General features: G+C 34.6%; 2 protein-coding genes across 4 annotated transcripts; one reads left to right on the top strand and one right to left on the bottom strand.

Moving 5' to 3' along the window:
* The first annotated feature begins 788 nt into the window (after positions 1 to 788).
* LOC143466550 (DEP domain-containing protein 7-like) lies at positions 789 to 7803 on the top strand. Of its 2 annotated transcripts, XM_076964972.1 has the most exons (12): positions 789 to 951; positions 1237 to 1347; positions 2629 to 3218; positions 3367 to 3473; positions 3658 to 4191; positions 4541 to 4668; positions 4915 to 5031; positions 5183 to 5261; positions 5673 to 5878; positions 6365 to 6507; positions 6635 to 6863; positions 7035 to 7803. In XM_076964972.1, the coding sequence occupies exons 1-12, from the start codon at positions 918 to 920 to the stop codon at positions 7361 to 7363; spliced, it is 2607 nt and encodes an 868-aa protein (XP_076821087.1). In that variant the 5' UTR covers positions 789 to 917; the 3' UTR covers positions 7364 to 7803. The 2 variants fall into 2 exon arrangements, with proteins under 2 accessions (XP_076821087.1, XP_076821088.1); XM_076964973.1 differs by lacking the exon at positions 3658 to 4191 and having other exon boundaries at positions 790 to 951.
* Positions 7804 to 8432: 629 nt separating this feature from the next.
* On the bottom strand, positions 8433 to 22500 carry LOC143447464 (E3 ubiquitin-protein ligase RNF19A-like). Of its 2 annotated transcripts, none has more exons than XM_076947593.1 (17): positions 20179 to 22500; positions 19892 to 20019; positions 19151 to 19260; positions 18863 to 18957; positions 16284 to 16448; positions 15173 to 15266; positions 14957 to 15062; positions 14507 to 14648; positions 12643 to 12805; positions 12326 to 12440; positions 11901 to 12116; positions 11592 to 11735; positions 11197 to 11257; positions 10802 to 10883; positions 10401 to 10533; positions 10027 to 10163; positions 8433 to 9661 (listed from the first exon to the last, which is right to left on the bottom strand). In XM_076947593.1, the coding sequence occupies exons 1-17, from the start codon at positions 20274 to 20276 to the stop codon at positions 9476 to 9478; spliced, it is 2175 nt and encodes a 724-aa protein (XP_076803708.1). In that variant the 5' UTR covers positions 20277 to 22500; the 3' UTR covers positions 8433 to 9475. The 2 variants fall into 2 exon arrangements, with proteins under 2 accessions (XP_076803708.1, XP_076803699.1); XM_076947584.1 differs by having other exon boundaries at positions 10796 to 10883; positions 20179 to 22497.
* Between the last annotated feature and the right edge of the window lie 718 nt (positions 22501 to 23218).

Here is a 23218-nt window from a genome sequence, read left to right on the forward strand (position 1 = left end):
TAACAGAAGAGATAATTTTAAATGCATTATCGGTAGATGATTGGCAACAATTGCAGAGGATGTTTACTCTTGAGCAACCCACGCGCGATTGTTTGCATACTGAAAGGTGTTGGTGTAAAACGAAAAAAGCGACTAACGTAGATTAAGATACAGCGTCGATAACAAAAAGCTGTGTGACTGTTCTAAAAGAACGCGCAAATGATAACGCTGAAAGGAAAAAGCTAAATGAAATGAAACAGACACTGCTTTTCTGTATATAACACGAGTATTGCATATTTTGCTTAGTTGTGCCACGAAAATAGCAACGGGTCAATTGGAACATGCTATTTTAACAGCAAACTTCGCAATTGCTGTCGTAAATGCGATATTGTACTTGGAAAAATGTGACGTACATGCTAACTATTTCAAGAGTTTTCGCAGAATATTTCCCCTTGATATTATGATGCGTTATTTCGTAGGCTATGGAAGAACGCTTTTGTACAGTAGCAGTTTTATAATCTTGTCAAGTGTTTTGACTTGTTGGTGTTCCATCTCCGCTACAGTTGTACCAGGGTGAAGCAGAAGTCAGTAGCCTACAGATAAGCTTAGTGAACTAGTGCTTAGCAGCAACATGACCTAAATCAAGCAATACTGAAATAAACTTGGACACTGGGTGTTTAGCTTTGCATAACCAGATGTTTAATATTAATTGTTTGGTTTGGTAGTTCAAACCATAGATTACTATAAAATATACTTTATTGTGGTCTATGTTCAAACCCCAAACTATCTTTGTTGTATATTAATTTTTTTCTATACTTTGAGAAACTCCAGAGAGTAGAAAAGTTCTGATAGGATAAGACTGCATTTATTGTTGGAGTCTATTACTAGCACAAATTTTAAAAAGAAAACAAATTAATTCGAAGTTGGCAGCTTTGGTGATGGCGGCAAGTTCGAATTGTTCACCTGCAACAGGTAACTAAAGGGTAGTTTTCTATTTCTTTATTCATTGTAGTATACATACCATGAAGGTAAATCGAAGTATACACAGACATTTCCATTAAATTATGTATTAAGCTCCAAAGCGTTGTCAGAATGCTATCGTTTCCGGCGAAAGTTTTGTTCAGAGCCTTTAAACTGATTAATATAAGCGATCCTAAGCCTTGGTTATGTGGGTAAATTTAGAAATTTCCCATGCTAGTATACCAGCCTAGAATAGCAAAATTATAAATCCTTAACAGCAATACTTAACTTTTTTAGGACCATTTCGTGCAACACGCATATGGAATAACTTAGTGCAACACCTGCAGGAAAATGCCAACGTGAAGAGACGAAGAAATGTCAAAAAATGTTATGAGGAATGCTTTACAGGTATGTAAAATTTTGAGTTGTTTCTTTACAAGGGTGTACATTGTATCATACTGATTAAAAAAAACTTGAAAATCATGTTCTGCTAGTCCTAGGCTAGGCCTCTTAGTGGAAAAAGTGACACAGAAAAAGTGAAAAAGACACGCAAGCCTAGACAAACCATTGTCTACGCTGAATGTTTTCACATTAATATTGATTTCTGATGAATAAACTAGGCAGGCATTATTTGTTTGCATAAACACTAGGCCTAATTTGTAATAAACAAACAAAACCTTGAGCTTCATTGCCAACCGTCATTCCAGAATTTGTGTCTCTACATGCAAGATTGCTGATGGAACACTTCCATTGGGGGCTAGGCCTACAAGTAGTGAACTTGCTGTATTAGACCTATCTACACCTAAAACCTGTTGTAAACAGTTCTCCTATATCATATCGATGTCATATGAGAAATTATTGTTTCATGAGTTTACTTTTACTTCATAACTCCTTGTTCAGACTTTCATGTGGAAGTGTATCAGTAGACAGGAAGCTTTATTGGCCTGATAGTAAAGCGATACATGTATGTATGATTTGACTTTGCAGGTTTTATGCTTAATGCTGACATGCAGTATTGTCCTGACTGCAAACTGTGGCGGTTTTCGACATTGTGCATGCAAAGATGCAAATTTTGGCATGATGGGGTGCACTGAAGCTTCAATTCTTTGTTTATTTATTATAAATTGGCGTTCAAACAACCAGTTTTTTTAAATTTTTATTAAAAATTGTTGTGAGGAGTAAAATATTCGGAGTGCATGTTGATTAATCTCGTGCGTGCAGGTGCCACACTTTCCACTATGGATTATTGTAATATCTTTGGAGAAGTCATTAATGGTGCTTGTTCCTGTTCAATGGTACCTGTAACAGCTTTAAATTCAAGAAAAAACAACGAAAATTTATTTCTTAAGAATAAAAAAAACATTAAAAAATGCAGTTAGGCCTGTTAAGAATGTGTATATACAGTCAAGATCAGTAACCGGGGCATGGTAGTGAATAATCATCATCAAATAAAAGTTTTATAAAAACTTTTCTCAGTCCAAGGATAAATGTTCCAATAGCCCTACCATATCCCTCCTACTAATATTAAATCAAAAATTAAAATGTTTCATTAGCTTTGCTGAGTTTTTCATTGACGTAACCTGGTAACTTAATAACTGTATCAGATGACTATTGTGAAACAGATTGGGAAGTGGTTTTGTTCAGGAAGGTGTGATGTTAATGCATATTTTATCTTGTTAAAATCCACAGGTGCCAACGCTGTTGATGTGTTACATCACTTTGTGCGCCGTAATCCTGAGCAATTTTCAAACAACACTACAATTGCAAGGGAGAACATTGTTCGTTTGTGTCAGTCCTTCCTTGACAATCAAATATTTGAGCAAGCTGGAGTAGGAAGTAATGCTGAAAAAAATCCTAAGTTTGATGATTCAACATCGTCTCTTTATCAGTTTACTGGTAAAGGAAGAAAGGAATCAGATGTAAAATCACATAATGGTCGACAAGTTTTAAGAGCAATAGACGGGGACATTAGAAATAGTCTTGGACATATAACAATATCAAACGAGCAAAATGCAATGCATGAAACAACACTAAAGTCAAAGAACATTTTGATCCCAACCCGTAAGCAAGGCAACCGATCGCATTTTCCTTCTTTTGGAGGAATTTCTGCTCATTCGCTAAAAGACACCTTTATGAGCTCAGCTCATGGCAGTGAATCAGAAGGAGAGTCAAGTGATTCTCGTTCAGGAAGGCCCTTGAAGCGTTCAGCAAGTTTTCGGTTTGTCACAAAGAGATCTTCATCGGAGTCAGGTGTACATCAGGGCTTGTCATCAACTTCTGTAAGCTCTTTTATTGTAGCTAATGATATTATGATTGCTGATATTGCTGTAAATTATCAGACTTATATTTTGACAGTCAATATTCAAAGGAAATATGATTACAACTTATTTTTGTTACACTATCATTAATGTATCATGCTTTTTCCAGACCTGTTCTGATGCAGAAGATGTCAAAGAAAAGAAGTCCGATGATATTAACCGGGGTGGAAAATTAAGGTTAAGCCAGAGATTATCTTTCCGGAAAAAATCTGTTAGGTATGTGGTTGTTCACATTTTAAACACGTTAAAGGCACTGATTTGTTTTAAGTCTGACTTCTGTTTGCATGTCTACAATTATCTTTTGAACTTTTCTTTTATTGACAAAAGTTCCTTATTATATATGTTATGCATGGCACAATAACCTGCATGTGTGGCTTTAATTTCATTCTGAATTGCGCAGCTCTAACCAGCAAATAGAATTACTTGACATCAAAGATTTGGCAACGAGTAGTATTTCTGCACTGCCTCCTCATGGCAATACCCGCTTACAAGGCCAGAAAAAACACTCCCAACCGGTTGTTGAAATCTTACAACAAACCACAGCATTGAACCCCAGAAGAAAGAGCATTGCCATGAAACAAGAGTCAGCAAAACCATGTCGCAGTTTAAGAAAAATAATTTCCTCACCAACTCTGCTTGGCCGTAGAAGTCGTCAAAGTTATAATTTTGTTGAAGTTGAAAAACAAGTTCCATTGGTGTCAGAGACCTCACAACAGCATTTGGCTTCAGTCAACAACAATTCTAGAAGACAGTTTTGCGCTACACCTGCAACTCATCGTGTGAGCAGTCCTCATGACTTTGAAAGCAGTCCTACCAAGATCATGCGGCAAGATGTAATAAAAGAAACTCCAAGTCGCTTTCGGTCATCCAAGTCTAATTATTTAGGTTCTTTGGGGGGGTTTGTGCAACGTATGTCAAAAAGGAAACCAATAAGGTCGGTTGGTATCTTTATATGGTTTAAGATCTCTGGGCTAGGACTATTTATATTCATGACAAGGATCTACAACAGTTTAGTTACACGCAACTGTGAAACGTTTGGCACCAACCTATACACTCATCACATTATTTTTTGATTTGCTACATATGCATGCATTAAAAATAAATGAATTGTTACATATGCACGGATACTTCAACTCACATTTCCTCAGTTAACTGTATAGGAAGTATATACAAGGTGAATCATGAATGCGCATAGAAAAAGTAAATGCTTTGTTTTCTATTCAGTTTCGGATTTCTATGTAGAAATCTTTAGATTGAAATCTATTCTAATTATTAACTTGCAGACGTGCTGAACAGTCTTCGTTAAACGGTGACCACTCATGTGTCATAAAGAATCCTGTTGCTGACCGGGACAGCAGGTGTGGATCACAGAATGGAAAAGATACAATTCACAGAAAACTTACATCCCAAGGTAGTATATATAGTAAAATATCATGTGCTTGTGATTCCCACTGTAGTAACATGAGTAATATTTATTGTACTATAACTACAACGGTTAGCATCCTAACTTTTGCTCCACACAGTTGATGGCGAAAAATAAACAATACAATAAAGTTCAGATTATTCAATGAAATATATTTGTCTAAGTATACTAAGACTCTTGATTTTTATTAAGGATTTTTGCATAGATGTTCACAGCAACACATAATTATTGCAGAATTATCTCATTTAAAAAGAGAATGTGTAAGAGTTCGGTTGCTACAGATCTTGGATTTACAGTTTGTTGATGGTCTCATAACGTCACCGAATTATGATAAGAGAGCAAGTTCAAGTGGTAAGAAGGAATTTAAATAATAAAATTTCCAGAGGATATTTTAACTTGAATTAAATATTTTCCCTAAATTTAAATTGCATATTTTTCTTGCAAGGTAACATAATAAACAAGCATACTTTGCATAACAAAAATTTGTAATTATATGTTTCAGATTTTAATGGTTTATTTTCAAGTTCATCATGTGCGTCACACGGTGTGCAATATAGTGAAGTTGTATCTGCCTACAATAGGTACAATAACAGTTATTTACGATACTGTAAAAGTGTAGCTGAGTTTTATAACTGGCTGTCATTATTGATATAATTTATAATATTTTCATGCATTGGCATAAACTTAGCGAAATAGCGTGTGATGTGACGTCATCGTGTTCCGTTATAACTTCACATAAGTAGCTCACCCCATGCGCAAAATGGAGCATGTCAAGTTTTGCGGTTAAGTATTTGCCGATGTAACTCTAAATATTTCGTTCAAACTGCGTAAAAACGGAATTGTAAGAGTGTTACATATTGCTTAGATTTGTTATACGATAAGTGTAAACAGTTTTTGAGAAAAAACTTAGAGAATTCCGAAAAGAGAAGTTGTACTCTTTTTTGTTTGGTAAAATTGTACATGCAAAAGTATTTTTTATATTTCTTTTACAGTGCTGATAGCTGGATTTCTTCAGCCTTGTCTGTTCTTCAGCATCTGCCAAATGGATATGACATCCTGTGCAGACACGCTCGAGATCAACCTTATATGAAAAAGATAAAGTTGTTCTTTGCGATTTCCGATTATTACAAATCACTCTCCAAGCCTCTTATTGATGATTCTATGAAAGATATAATAAAAGCTATTGTGCAAATGCTTGGTAAGTTACCTATTGGCAGTTTGCTCATCATAAGGGTTGTTAGTATTACCACATGTAATTTAACCTAAGTAATACACAATGGATTTTTGGTTGACGGCCAACCTGATATTCAAACCACATCGGTTGCGCAACCACTGCAGCCGCTTTCTTCAGTCCCAGATGTTTAATTACCGTGTTTAACCACTTTGATTTTTACTGGGCTGAAAAATAAAAGTCGGTTAATGTCGAGTTGAAAATAAATATTTAATATGGCATCATTTAGTGTTGCTAGTACCAGAAGCAATTTACTGATATGTCATATGGTACAGCAGTAGTAGACTGAAAACCACAATCCTTGTAAGGAGAGTGCGTCAGCAACAGTACCAGTTATTAGTGGTCTCACGGGCGGTGGTGTTACCAAGGTTCCACCGTATTACTTCTGTAGCTACTTGCAAAATTTTTCTATTAAAAGATCTTATTTAGGATATTTATTTTTTATTACTGTAGCTTCAAAACCTGCTGATGTTGCCTTGGAAGCTTTGCAATTATTCATGCATTTATTGACCGAATCTCTTCTTTATGAACTTCGAGATCTTTTTGCATTTCTCCATTATGTCATAACAAATAAAGATGTGGCCTTAACACCTCAGGTTAGTGTTGAAGAAGTTATTGGTTGTTTTATCACAACACATCCTGTTATGGCACAATCTTGGTGGTCATGATGACTTGCGAGACAACTTTTTAGCTTTTCCTAAAATTTTTCATTTTTACCAACAGTGCAGTAACAAGAAAATAGTGATACAGACGTTTCCATCAGCTATTTTCCCCACAATAGCCAAAGACAGACAATTTCCAGATTTTCAATCAGGGATCTGTGGTCTTTGCTATTTCATCATGGACCAGCGACAGCAGGCATTTAGTCTTCCACCTTCAGTCACTTCCACTATGAACCGCAAAAGAAAACTTATGGAAGCAGGAGAAGTGGATAGTCCATCTCTCGTTCCTGGTAATAACAAGTTATACAATAACTGAGAATAATAAATCCGTGTAATATTTTTTTGACTTTAAGGTATCAGCGTGGGTCTTCAGATTAACATAACACATACAGTCATGCCTTAGTAATTTTTCTATCATTCGTAAGTGCATCAGTCTATTTAATGCCCTACTTCATCTGCAGACTCGACCTTCTGTGCCAGGATAAGTAACACCGAATACAACAAGCAACGTGTTGACTTCACCCAAATGCAAGTTAGCGAGCTGATAAAATCGTTGCACACGGACACATCTATGCCTCCGAGAAAGAAGAAGGATCTGCTGAAAAAAATGCAATCTGCTCATTCATCAGCGTTTGAAAGGTCACGAGGGCCCATGAAAGTGATACATGCCAATCCCATCACTGCAGCTGAAACCACGCCACAGGTTGCTCACCGAAAGTCTGTTGCCAAGACCCCAACTTCTGATCCTTTTAACCGTAAAAGCAACAAGTCCAGGAAGGTGTATGTGTAATTGTGTAGCGATGTACGGTAATTTGCTCATATTACCTCACGTAGCCACAAAAACTGTAGCTATCGTTCAAATGCACTGTGAGATACGACATATTACCTTGAAACCAAATAGTTATTTGAAGTGCTGAAGAGAAAATTTTTAGACTTATAAAATCACTATCTTTGTTGTCAAAATTTTGCTCTTTACAGCGTCCAAGCCTTTTTACACTAAAATATTGAATCATTCCGTTGTCCTATTCTTGTTGCAATAGATTTACAGTATTTCAAATTGCTTTTTTACGTTAAGCCTGCTGTGACTTGTTTCTGATGTCTATTACACATTTTTTTTCATCATAACTTACTTAACCAATACAAAAACATGTTGCAATGCTGGTTTCTTAATAGTGTGTTATATTTTTTAAGCGTGGTATAAAAATATTAAGGTGCAATACAATCTGTTGTCAGCTAGCTTGTTTTTATCCAAGCTTCAAGAAAGAAAACAAAGTTTGCTTTAAATTACAAACAAAACCAAGTATTTGTGTCAACGAATATTACGTTTCACATAACGCAAATGTTTTGCGGTGATCAATTATTACTATCAGCGTTAGATTTCCGTTATTCTAATTGTTACTGTAGTTTTAAGTAACGGGTTCCTTTGGCTGGTGGCGGTATGCTGTTGATATAATAGCAGCTATTTTGCGGAAAATACGTGATGTGACCATATGCCACATGTTAACATGTATTGTCAATAGGCTAATGAAAGCAAAGGAACCTTAAATGGTGACGTTGCCCGAACCGAAACTCCCCGCCGCGATTTCTGGGGAACAACGCAAGAGCGTTACGTAGATAAGTAAAAAATGTCTTTAAGTAATACAGTAATTTAGTTGTCTTAATACTCCAACCAAATTAGGAGACTTCCTGGCTGGACGATTGGAACCAACTACAGTGGAGCATTTACGAGCTAACTTGAGTTCGCATCCAAATAGTGGGTTACTTTTTTGTGAGAGTCAAATAGAATTCATTTAACGAGCCGACTTCTCAATAATTTACTGACAAACTGCAAAAGCTACCTCCAGTAAAAAGCAAACAGATTAACAAAAGGTGGCAAAGTTTTATTTAACAAAATGACCTTTAAAAGGCAAAACGATCACATCAGACGCGGATATAATGAACGTCTTAAATCTCTTAACAATACGTTAAATCGGTATGTACACAATCGTATCATAATTTTTGCGGCATAATCTCGGATATCCCAGACTCAACTAAACAGGTAACAGTCTATAACAGAACATCATCGTACAGCGTTAGTGCTCTGCAGCACCATGTTAAGCTTCGTGTGAGCATATCGAGGGAAGGATCGACACCAGCATCCAAGCTAACCACATGAATCATTACGGTAATTTGACACAATTCATGCCTACTCTACGGGATAGTATCGTTCATTGAATTGCATAAGACGAAAAGACATGAGCAGGTAAAATGCGACGTAAACGGTTCTGGTTTATGCCGGCGACTACAGAATTTAAATGAGACTGGAACATTGTAAAAAACACCATCGCGCACACTGATGTACGGATTATCTTGTCATTCCAGGGAGATGACATTACTATGAAGATAAACTATATTTCGTTTTAAACACAAAAATATCGTAAGAAATAAATCATGAAAACAGCAAAATACTGGAAAGAAATTAATTCAGAAATATTTGCACACAGAGAAGTTATTATCGTCAAGCGATAGCGGCCAACGCAATCAGTTGCAGCTTTTTTGCAGCATACTACCACGAATAACGTTGTAAGATATTTGGCAACAGAGTATATCATCAACTATGCGGCGTTAAAAGAAAAAAATGAAGCTCTAAAGAAATGAAAAACTACCTACAATTTGCAGATACATGGCAAAACTAAAAGAAACCGGCAAAAACAGAATTAAAAAAATCTTTATCACACCAACTGTGGAAAGCCATTGAAGCGACAAGTGCTCTCGAAATGAAGCACAGCATGTCCAAAAAGCTTTCCTTGATGCGGTCAGTCGCCGATGAAGAAAACCCATGAAAATCGGGTAATTCTGGAAGACAAAATAAGAAAAGAAGAAAAACGCCTATTGAAATTACCGAAGGGAGTGGAATTGCCAATCAAACATAGACTGTCTCAGTGGCAGAGGTGGACAATTGGGCATATTTTTCAGAATCTTTCGTAATTGGAAGAAGTTGACTTTGACTGCCGCAGCTGCTTGAATCACTTCGGTCATCTAGAGTTGTTACAGGGACGGAAACTTTGTTAACCTCTGCCTTCAAGGTAGAAGATTTGGTTTCTTTTACCTAAAACCGTAACAATGGAATGATATGGCGAACATTATGGTAATAATCAGGTAGAAGAAATTTTGAAAAACATTTAAGGTTAGGAACTCAGATAGATCTTTTTTGTTACGATGATTGGCAAAAAAACAATTTCAAGCTACGCGATATTAGATGTTGTGAAAGCACTAAACTCAATGTTTGCATTTTCGAATAAAAATTTTTTGTGTTTATACATAACGTTTTCATTAGTAGTAACAATATTCATACTCAATGAGAGATGAAGCGAATTTTTTTATCCACTTACGGTATAATTGGGTATTATGACGCAACAACTTTTAGTAATATTTTAATATAGAAAGGCAAAATAATGACACTGAGCAACTTACAGTACATTCGTTAACAATTGTTAAAGCGGACTGGTCTGATGTGCTTGTGGTAGTTACTGAAGTGTCAGCGACAACAGGAAGACCATGGGAACCGCTCTCATTCTTTACTGCACTCGTTGCATTGACAGATGACGATCCTAAAATGAATTATTACAATTTGCCATGTCATTAAATTTTCTTTTGAGAATTACAAAAACATGCCTCAAGCAAATGAAAACTCATAAAACGCTTAAAAGTACAAGATAATAATTAATTCAAAAAATCATTCCACAAGCATCACGTGATGTTGAATACAGTCAGCAAAGTGATACACAGGCTGTTTACTGGGATTAAGCAGATAATAATTATATACATTACATGTATTAGCAACTCACTTTTGGCTTGTTTTGTTTTACGTTTAGCTCCGATTGGTTTTGATGAATATGACTTCTTAACAGTGCTGCCAGCGGTGGCAGTTGAAGAGAAGCTGAATGCACTATGTTCAGATACATTGTCATTCATATGAACCTGAAAATATTGCATCACACAAATCCTTGAGAAAGCAGGAGCAGACCAAGCTGTTTTACAATTAACAATTTACTTCACTGAAAATAAGCGCAAGAAAATCAAACTAGTAACTACGGTATAAAAAGAGCAAAAAAAAACAGTTAAAGTTTTGTTTAGAATCTCATGTTTAACAAAGCACAACAATAAACTAATAAGTGGTTTTAAAAATTGTGTATGCACCAAGCGAATATAATAAAAAAAAACTTAATAGATAAATACAAACTTGTACAGAGGTGAAATTAGGAGCAGAACCAACTGAAATTTGTGTGTGAGTAGAATGTTGGTCCGAATCCTTAGAAATCATCTCGGCCCTATGTAGAAAAATTCCCAACGTTTCGTTACTTTGAAATGGGAATGAAATTCAATCTAAAACTATTCTACAAAACATCATAACGACTTGTAGAAAACATCTTACCTAATTACGAAACTATATTTGATAAATGCAAGTATAGCATACCCTACTAAAATATCTGTTCACCGGTAATTATAAAAAAATTTTCTTACACAGTCACGATCTTTAAGTCATTCTTTTTATACATTTATTTACACATTGTCGGTGCCACTTCAAAGTACCATTATGAAAACAGTATGAGTCATCCAAATCACATTGTCAACAGTATTTACCTGTTTGCCCCAACTGTGCCCGCACCACTTATTCCAGACAAACTTCCAGTAATACTCATGCCTGGACAAATTTATAAAATAGTGTTAATACACGGTATAGGAAAGCAATGTGTGTCAAGCAAAATAAAACAATTGGAAGAATTCTATACATAAAAAGCAAATTAAGCTTTCATAGTATTTGATGAAAAAAAATTGGGTTCATGTAACAACAGCAAGCAACACAACAGCTAGTTTTATCAAAAAACAGGTTTACTGAATACTGACTGGCCTATATTAAAATATTAGACAACTTGTTAGGCATGTTAAACTTGAAAAATTGCCCAGGCCTCTTGTGACCATGCAGACTACATGATGATATGCTGCGACAATATCTCTAACAAAATTGTATCAGTTACCTGCCATTGCCACCGTGCTGGCTCCATCAGCATCAATCCTTCCAGCTTTGTCCATGTTGCTGCCACGGGATGTGTTAAAGCTACCCATGGTCATCCCACCTACACTTGCCTCTCCGATGCTTGGATTGGTTGGCCCATGTCTAGCTGCAAGTACAACGTTTATTTCAACAAGTTGTTTTCTACTTTAATCAAACAACTTGCCAACTATAACAGCTATACTGTTATATTTGATACACTGAAGACAGTATGGTCATAAACTGATCATGGCGCAGAACAAATGCATGCGAACAGCTACAGTAGTAAACATACAGTTAATAAGGACTGGTTGTCCGGAGAAATTAGAACCATCATCCGGTGATGAAGTTCCTGGTTGTGCACCAGAACCAACCAGATCAAACCGGAAGTTAGTTGGAAGCATTAAACCAGCAGGCCCATCTCTGTCACGTAGTCCGTAGCTGCCGGTACGACACAGCGAAATAGGTACAACGCCATAGACATAAAGCAACATGACTGGTACCCCAACACCTGCAATTTTATGAATGAATCATTCAGTTTTCATTACAACAACACGACTTTTTTACACTTGTTGACAAACAATTCAAACATCTGCAAACTACCATAAGGATGAGAGTAAACATTATAAGACATAACCATGTTTGATAATGAACTAAAACATACTACTGTATTGTTTATAATTTAGAATTTGGCTTCATTAAACGTTAACACTGTCTTACCAACAGCCAGAGCAGCAAGTGCAGGGGCAAAGATGACGGAGCCAGTGACACAAGTAGCTACTATAAGATTTCTCTTGAATTTTGACACATCTCGATTTTCAAACTGGGCAATAAGCTGGAAACATCAAATGTAGATAAACACAATTAGATATTATAAAATGAATGACAAATATAACATGTAGAAGTAATGCAAATGACTCCTCTTAATTACTCACACCCAATGAATGGCCCCCGCAACTATTAACTGATGTAATGAATTGTTCTGATTAATAAATGAATCAAACATGATTTTCACACAACAAAGGCAAAATGCTTACCCGTCTTGCCACCCAAACAGGTAAGCCGAATATAATGGCAGGAACTGCTACCCCAGCAACCAAACCAATTCCAAGTGGTGCACCAATTAACAGTCCCAATTGCCAGAGAATTTTCTTCTTTCTACTCCATGGTTTTTTACCCCAGAAAGTACAACCAGATGGACTGAAAAAAGGGTAGAGCTATGACAAAATATGTTCAACCGAGAAGTATCTTAGAAAAGATTACAAAAGCAAAAAACAATTCATCTTTCAACCAGGTTAATATTAACCCATGTTTATTTGCTTTTGCTATTTGGTTTTGATATAATATCAGGGTAAAGATATTTCTTTGACTTTAATTGAATTTATACAAACAGCCATCAATGAGTTAGTCACGTAACAATGGATTAATGCCAAAACAGCAAATGTTAAATGGCAAATTATTCATTAGTAATTATGGTGCTATAACATTTTTATAAATACAAGCGTGACAGCGAGTATGTCAATTATCTTTAATCTTCTAGCTGCCATTTACTGCGTTCTTGGTGCTTGTTTCAAGTGATCTTTAATTGAAGTTTTTGCGTTTAAAAATGGTGAAAGAAGAATGTCTCAAAGCAATGTTCGATGGAAGGCAACTTTAAAAGTCCAACAAACAGAAAATTTCAAAATAATTCGATGAAAATTAATTAAAATTAGCGACATGTTAAGTAGGTATTAATCATTGAAGTTGTCATGGCCTACTCCAGAAAAAAAGACTAAAATGGACCCCATCAGTTTTCACAACACCCACATAAACTCTAAAGAAAATATTTTCATATTTACACACGATGACATAAGATCACATGGACAAGCATTCCGTAAATGAACCAAGCCCAACATGGGATCGTTGTGCTGTATTACATCGTGTTATGATAAAACTTGTATCACCATGTTTCGTTGTGTCTCATGTAAGCCAAGTCGCAAAAAGTGATGAGTGATGACATATTGGCTCAGCTAATTATAAGGAATATTTCCATACCACAACCTGATTCATCTGAAATACTCTCATTTATTATTTAGGCTGTCACCAAGCACTTGATACAGTGGTAGTGTGGTTACTCAAATACATGTAGTTTTAAATTTTGGAGTAATTACACACAATGTGCAAGCTTGTACTGGTCATGTGTATAAGATTAAGAACTTAAATGAAGTGTTCATTAAAATAAAAACTGCGTGTATGCTATATTTCCATAGGATGTTAAATGTTTAAAAAATTTTGTATTTAATATGTCTTCAGTCTTGTTTAAAGCTTACAAGATATACAATTATACACGTATGAGGTAAAGATGTTCTGAATCCAAAACAAATTCAAATATTACACATATATCAACCATTTCTGTTATACTGGTGAATCTGAATCTTGAAAGGAGATTTGAAAACAATCCTTTATTTTGCAGAAAGTGAGAAATCAACAGAAAGTTTCAAAATTTTTGGTTGCATGATAAGCCATAAACACAGTTGCGAGATTTACTCCTAAATTCATGTAATAACCGAAAAACAAATGGAATTATTTTTTTGGTTTTGTCATGATTTCTTTACTTGACAGACACTCTCATTCAGCGGAAGAAACAAACCTAGCAGATTCTGGTTCCAAGAAATATGAAAATATATGATTTGTATTTTCACAATTTCAAACCTTCTTCAGTTTGTCTCATTCCTTGCTTCTTGTATGAATTATATCTAACAAACACTAATGATTTCTATGATGCAAACATGACTGTTGGCGTGACAAATAGAAAGAAATAAAAAACATTTCCCCCCAATGTTAACTTGATACTCGCAGGCAACAAGTCAATGAGGAAGTAAAGATTTTGTTAGTTTCCCACACTAGCATATTGCACTTTACCTCAGATAATGAAGATCTGTAATCTCTTGTAAACACAACCAGCAGAATTCAACCTCACACACAGTGCACGTCATGTGATTACATGAGCCATCATTCATTTTGACGATTAAAGCGCCACATTTAGGGCAAGGTTTGATTTCATCTAAATATAAGTTACAAAAGTACAAATTATAAAATATTAACCAAAATTGAAACACGAAGTAACATGGCTAGTAACAAGTGATTACACAATCGAAAGTACCATACTTAAAATAAAAGTATTTCCCTAAAAGATACACAACACAAACAACTTTTCGTATATTTTAAATTTTATGCCTCAAGTGAGTCATTGTTTCCTCACTGAAAATGTAAATAAAGTCTGTAGCACTGACTTTAAACAGAAACTGAAATTATGAAATCTATTTACTAATAGAGTTAGTAGAGCACACAAAAAATTAATAAAATTTTCACCATGAAATGTTGACCCTTGACTGTAGGCAGTAGAGTTTGATCGTATACGAAGTTGTTTTGTTCTCTGCAAATGCGCTGAGTCACAAGTTAAATTGTGATGCCATTCCTGTTATGTTACAATAAAATTCATTCATTTTGTCAGAAAATGAAAACAGCACAAGTTCAAAATAAACTGTAGTTGTTCAATAATGACAATAACAAGTGAAAAAAAGTCACCTGGCGACAGTGATAACAGAACTCAGTGTTACATCCTGGCCTTTGGCAGACGATTCTGGGGCAACTTGCACAACCATACGCAATTACAGCATACCTAAGATGTAGATGGAGTGGATTTATAAGCAATAATCATGCTTAAATTTATCGAACAGAACAGTAACAGCTTCACATCAACTTCAACTCGGAAATTGGCAAAGCCGAAATTAGGATTATATGTTTACTATTTTATGGCTATTACAACTTTATATTGTATAGAAAACCAACTATATTTCACCTTGGTTTCAAGGAACCTATTATATATTAAGTTAATTTCAAGAAATCAAAAAAACTGGTGTCATACAGTAAATGTAACGAAGTGAAATGATATGCCAAGACCCATTTAAACCTGAAGTATCTGATATACTTTCATTCAGAAACCATGTTAATTGACAATCAATAAAATATATTAGCGCAAATGATACTTATGGCAAGTTTTGTTTGTATCCGATATTTCCTATATATAATGTGGGAATGCGTAAATTATCTTCACTAAAATAATCCTTATTCACAAAAAAATATATATGCAGTAAATATACATAAAATTAGTCAATAATTCTGATCTTTTTGAGTAGATAATTAATTAATATAATAAAACTGTAGAAATCTCCAAAAAAACTTGTCAAGATTCTTATTACAACAGAACTCTCCTGTCTCCTTCGACTAAGTCGCCAGTTCGCCTAAACTTTAAATATACACTACATTATAACAGAGCAACCCCAAAACTGCTCCTTATTAGCGTTAAAATTGTATTTTTGAAATGTTCAGATTTTCCAGAAAAAGAGGGTTCTCAAGTTTGTGTAGGCCGCTGCATATTACTGTGTTATTTGTCTCAGTCATCAGTTCGCTTAATCACTTTTACTATTCCTCTTGAATTGGTTACTCAGGTAAACTCTACTGTGCAAAGTTTTGATTAAGGTAGGGATATCATAATAATTATTATGCGTTGAAAAGTAGTTTGGCCATGTACAGTTATGTTCGTACCAGTGTCTTTTACACAGAAGTGTTTAAGGGGCAATGATTAGTTCCTGATCACAACTTGCAACTGACTCATATATAAACAAGTATTACATACCCACAGTCTGGGGCAGGACACCATCTGCAATCCGGATCAACAGAGAGCGTTCGCCGTAATGTAAATTCTTCCCACTTTACCATCAGGTGAGGTTCGTTTTCAAGGATTGCTCTCATGTCGGTGGGATGAAGCTTTTCCTGACATTCAGGGCACATCAAGTTGACCCTGAAAATGGTGACACTGTCAAACGATCTTTGAAACAACTGATCAAGTGATAATGTAAGAGTAAACAGTGGGACCAAAGGAGCACAAAGTTTGGTTTTGACAGAAAGTGAAGTTATAGCACAGGTGTACTCATTACCAATTCTTGTTTAACTTTAGTAAGATTAACCAGCTTGAATGCAGGTATAAACATCCACTAATAAGACCATCCGATTGTCTATATAAGTAAATTACCCTGGCATTAGGGGCACAATAGAATGAAATGTTTAATGTTTTCAGTCAAATGTAGCTCTCTAATTTTATCACTAGCATGCAGTAATATTCAAATTATTGGTTACTTTATTGAGGTTGCAACGCTTGGGATTGAACAAAAAGTGGACCCAGTCTCGTTGGTAGGTTTACATGAAAATATTTTACTGCCAACACAAAACCCAGTCACAAACATCACATTAAATAGAAAATACTGGTATTGATAATCTGGAGGATTGTTTTGGGTGACAAGCCTCCCAGCCAGACAAATAATTTCAAGGAGAAAATTAAACAAGGATCAAAGCTTTGCCAAATACATCAAAATATTTAAAAATTCAAATCTAGCAAAAACAATAATCCCAATATGCAATTTATGTATATGCAACTAGTATAAACATTGAAAACAAATAACTGCTTGTAAAAATGTCTTTCAGCTAACATAAATTTTGTAATTGTTCTATGCATATTCTACTCACTCATGTAAATACAAATCACTTTTTAATTATAGCATACAAAACTTAGACTTAGCACGAGCAAGAAAATTTTCCTGTTTTCTTTTTTAATTTAAAACACTAGTATTTTAACAACTCATTATGTAAAGCCATTGCAAGCTTGACGATTCAAATTTTTTAATTTGATTATAATTAAATAAAACCAATCTGCACAACTTTTTGTTCAGGACGTAAGTCACATGATTTTATAAAAATGAACATGAGGTTTCAAAATTCAATAATACATAAAATATATCACTTTCAGAAAGTTCGAAGTCACAGAGGTAAAGTACATTAGGTGTTTATGCAGTAAAATTGAGCCAACTTTCTTTTTAAAAAACTATTATAACCGAATTTAGTTTCAATGTGACAATATGTACATAAATATATATTGTATATATGTGCAGTATACGGAGGCACCGATGATATAATTGGAGACAACAGGAAAAAAATCGTATGAAAAACTTGATAAATGGTTGACTGTTCATCTTTCCACAATCTAACTACAGTAGGAACAAATGTCAGAAAGATTCTTATGACATACACGCAGTATATGAGTGGGCATGTATCAATGTGCGTAGGGCAATTGCATCATTCATTTATTTTGACTTACTGGACCATCTACATATAAAGAAATTATACAGCTATTTGTGAGATTCTACAAAGCAGCCTAGGGCAACTTGATCATTTCATAAGCAATATATGACGCATGTAACGTGACACCAAACAAAGCCACAGGAGTCAGTATGTATAATATTAAAGAAATAAAAACCTCAAGTCCACTTAAGGTTAAGCAGCCTACTATAAATTATACATATTTTAGTTGCAACATTCTGAAACAAATTCATGCTTAAAACTTGAAAATAAATACACGTTATGCTTCTTGTAAATCGCCACGTGATACACCAAAGTAAAGCTTTACTGTACTAGCTCCAGTATCATACATTTACTAGGCATACTCCAAAGTTATCTAACACAGAAATTCATAAGTATGTTAACAACAGGCAACAACCACTAGACGAATCAAAGCAGAGCTAACCATTCTTACTACCAGTACAGTATTTGATAAAGATACAGGCATAATGACAATCAAGTATATAAATTTAGAATTATGTTACTCAACAGTCAACAACAACTAAATGATGTAGTTACCAATTATATTTCAACAATCAAGTAAAGCAACTTTTATTTAGATAACTGTATCATTGTATCATGGCCAACACAATAAAGCACTAAAAGCATACAAAGGTATTTATACAGTTACATATATGATTATTATCGGTGAAAAACAGAGGTACCAGTACAGCTGAGCACTGTAACAAAAGATGTAAAAAATATGTAGGCTAACAGAAAAATGAATTAGATCTATGTTATGCTGTGTATAAATGAACTTTTCAAGTTATGAAGCGCTACTCAACCTAATTCATTATAATTAGGAAGGATTGCTTTTTAAATGTTATGTATTCAAATGTGTGCCACTGCTGGCACAACAGTCGTGATTCAAACCTACATATTTATATACAGCTAAAGCAACAGTCACGTAGGGAAGTAGGAAAATGTTTAAATGTGAAAGAATAATAGTGCACTTATTTAAGCCACCCAGGCGTGCCCCTTTATATAAAATGGGTGTGTTCAATAACAAAGAGATTAGGTTACACAAACATGCGTAGTATTTACCTGCTTTCAGATATTTCTATGGCTAAATATTGCCGAAGACAGTTTAAGCAAGAACGGTGCTGGCATGTACTCAGAACAGGAAAATTTTCCATGGGCTAAAAAAGCAATATCAGTGCAAATTGAATACAGTATTTTCAAGTGGGTTCTGTTCTGAGAAAATACTTAACTCCCACAAAAGTCTTATCAAGATTTCTGAGAAAACTGCAAAGTTATCTTTAATTTGAAACCCATTGACATTACCACACAAACCACAACACTGTTGCATTTAATAACTTTTCAGTTATATACCTGTGAAGTAAGACATAAAGGACACTCCATCGAAGCTAGACTGTTGTCATTACTAACTGGGATAGTATCTTCCTTACCATGTGAGTCATTCTTCTTCTCCTTGTTTGTGTCTATAAAGATAAGGTTTCAGTTCAATAAATATCAACCTCTGATGATCAGACACTTGAATTCTGATGAAAAAATTGCTTTTTTCATAAATATCTATGTAGCTTATACACCCATGAATCTGTGTTTGGCATTGATACAGATAAACAAAACTTAACCCTCAAATTTTTGTATCAATACAAGTTTATATAACACATTTCTTATTTTAAACACTAAAACCTGCTACACAGAAGCATACTTGCTTTGACCAATGAGTTTTTAACACTTTAGACACAACCATCAACTGTCATTTACAATATTCAATAACAGAGGTTTGAAAAAATGCATGTATATATGGGACAGCGTTCTATGCCAATTCAACCCCATGTCAGCTCAGCCAATTATAGCTATAGTTCAACCCAAGTTAAATAGGTTGAATTAATCGGGTTGGTGTTGACCAGTGATGAACCGGACAACCCCCAGACAAAATAATATTATTTTCTTTTAATGATATTACAACACAAAGCTGCTGAAATAATACGGTAATTAGTAATTGATCAACTGCAATCTAAAGAGATACAAACAGCTACTAAATTAATAGGTTTACTGTTTACTAACGTTTCCAAATAAAACTTTCAACATGGAAAGAAGTCTCACCATGATCACCAGATGATGTGTCTGAAATCTCTTCTTTCTGTGTCTCCACTGCAGTGGTGGAAAGTGCTTCAACACTGGACAATGAGCTCTGACTCTGCTTCTTCTTTCTGCTGCTACATCGGCCAAATCTATGAAACGAAAAAGTTCTGACTTTATAGTGATTTGATACTTGCTGTCATGGTAGAAGTTAGTATTTTACCAACAGCCATTGAACATTCATCAGGCAATCAAGCAGATTCATTTGACTTCACATTAATACTAATCCAAAGATGATTGGCATCATTTACCTCGGTAGTGATGGACGTCTTCTTCGGCCAAACCACGTCAATCTTCTTTGTTTATGGTTTGATATTTCTGACGAGGAACTAACATCTCCAGATGACATTGCAATGGTCAAATGTTTACTATGGAACTTACAATGCCAAATACACTAAAACGGAAGTCTCATATTTAAATATTGCATCAAATGTTACAATAACATTATCTGAAGTTACTCTACTGGCACTGCAAGAAAATCATACAGATAACAACAATGTATATATAACTTGAAAGCTTGCCACATATGATACAATAGCCAGCTCTCGTAAACGATATGTATGTCACTTGGGAGTTGATTATGGGAACACAAAACTAGAATAAAACAGAGTGTCCTATGTAAACATGATAATTGGACTTTCGAAACTTAGGATAAAAATAACCTGCTTCAAACAGTCACTTAATGAGAACTGAAGGTCAACCAAATCAACAGCTCTAGAATGTTCAATCAACAACATGTTCCATACCAACATGTTAAATAAGACAGTAACAAAAAATCATAAGGATAAAATATAACATAAGAATAACACACCGCACAATGTTTTTTGACTTTTTTTTATAAAGTAGCACAATCTATTTCTGTTTTATTTGTTATTTTAGACTGTTGGAAACATCTCTTTTTCTTTTTGCTAAAATGGACAGACTAATAGGGGTTTCTCCTGTTCTTGAACTTACAGCTTACAGTTATTAGCCTTTTATAAATGTTCAGCAAAAAAGTTTTGTTTGCAAACACTTCTGAAAATTCCATACATATGGTGCAATTTCTCATCACAACTTGATTTACTTTTTACTGTGATATTGGTCAAAGGTTGGTAAAATTTTTTACCAACAAAACAAAAATGTCACACCGTTTTGATAGTTGATTTCTAAGCCTATGCTGTTGTCTGTTCTTGAGATGACTGTCAGCTAGAAGTAATAAATGCAAAGCAATTGAAACAAGTTCAACTTGATTAGAAACAAGAGAAGTGTGCATTAAAGATTACCAAAGTCAAATAATATGTGTCTAGCAGTAACAGACATGTTAAGGACGAATGATATCAGAGCATTCACTTCACACTCTAGTGCATTTTGTACATTACCCTTTAGTTTCATTTAATCAAAAGCAAAATATATCTAGACAAGTATACTTGTGAGAAAATGTATACTGAGTGAGTATACTTGATGAGAAATGTTTGTTTAAACTGTACTAGATGTTTCCCAGTCTTAACATTTGTAAACATGATTTATTACCATGTCAAATGCTTCCCCAAATATATTACTTCGCAATGTCAGTTTGCATAAAGCTCAAAGTACATGTTGGAAAGTTGTAGAACATACAAATTTGGATACAAAACAACCGACATGCTCAATTACTTTGCCTATGCATAGCTAAATATTACATTAAATAAATTACCGGTAAGAATGATTTGCACTTGGAAAACTAAAATTCTGCATGATCTTCATGACATACAGTAGTTCTATGCAGCCTTTTCATCCGTATAAAACTTAACTATGTTGTTTAAATTTCAACATGCAAGCTGTATTTTGCAATAATCTAATAGCATAAACTTATATATATTAACCACTTTTGTATATCAACTTTGAGAAATGCATAGGGTATAAGTTGTGTCAAATGTCTGTGATCTTTGACATAAACTTTAACACTCTGCAATTGTAACATCACTATTAGTAATATTTTAACATTTGATACCAGATCATGTGAAGAGACAAAATTTCAAAATCCCATTACATAATGAGATGTGAGTTTAGAACACTTTTCGACTATACCAACTTTCTGCTCAGGATTTATTGTATATTTAAATCGTGGAAATATACACATACCAATATATTTAATTGTTTGATTTGTGATCAGATGTTCATACTTTGTACTCCTACGATGTCCACAAAATCCTGACTGAATAAAGCACAAATTTTGGTGGTGTGCACCAAACCCGTAATTCTTCATTTCTTTGTTATTAATTGGCCTTAAAGCATCAAGTTTTTTTTGTTTAGCCTATTTATTATAAATCGTAAACATAAAAAAGTTTAGCGTGCACGTTCATGAACCTCGCAACATATATACGGTACCAGTATATACCAGTACCATATAGGTTATACGATTACGGGTAATAGGCCTATATCGTACGTTGTTGTCAAGAAATGTAACCTAGGGTATAAGCTAGAACAACTTTATGCCTTTAGTTTACAGGTCTATAGGCATATGACTGTTTGATTGAAGACTGTCTGTAAATGATAATTCTTAATTAAAGTCTTACCGATACAAAGCGAATAACTGAGACTTCGGCTAAGGGCTAAACCCAAGTTCCCCTTTCTGCTGATCCACCAAATGTCAGATTCGTGATATTACACAAACCTTAAACCATAATGACAAAAGAATGAACACAAGCAAAATTTCATATATCTTGTTAGTAACGAAGCTTAACCGAAAGAATTTGATGATTTAACAATTATTTAATAAATTGTATTCGACTATTTACGAATTTTAATAAAAAATAAAAAAATTTTAGATATGATTTGATAACGCCTTATTGATAAGAGGCAGACAGCAAAGAGGAAGAAGAATTTATTTACTAACACAAACAATACGGGACCAGACACCACTGACCACCTTTCAAAGCAGAGCAACCACAAATACTAAGAACCAAAACATTTTCTAGTTATTTTTTTTGTGGAATTATTACTAGATAAGTTATCCTCATCACTTTTTGGGACGTTTTCTATTTTTTTACGCCATTTAAAAGGCATGGGTACCTTTGCCGTTTGTGTCATCTATTGCAAAAATCTAACAGAGCGCCACGTTCCCGGTGCTCAATTTGTAGTAAGTTAGCCATAAGAGAGTAAAATTTCATCTTGTAGTGACGTTGTTTCTATGACAGAACAAATGGAAAGCCGGGGATCGACCCTTCTTTAAAATCTTTCCGTTCTTATTTTTGCTCATGTTATCCACAGAAATATAACGCCTCGACCTTGTACAAAGATTGTTTGTTGATTCGTGTATGAAAATTTGGCGTC

This window comes from Clavelina lepadiformis, chromosome 1 (genome assembly GCF_947623445.1).
Source record: "Clavelina lepadiformis chromosome 1, kaClaLepa1.1, whole genome shotgun sequence".
Taxonomy (NCBI): domain Eukaryota; kingdom Metazoa; phylum Chordata; class Ascidiacea; order Aplousobranchia; family Clavelinidae; genus Clavelina; species Clavelina lepadiformis.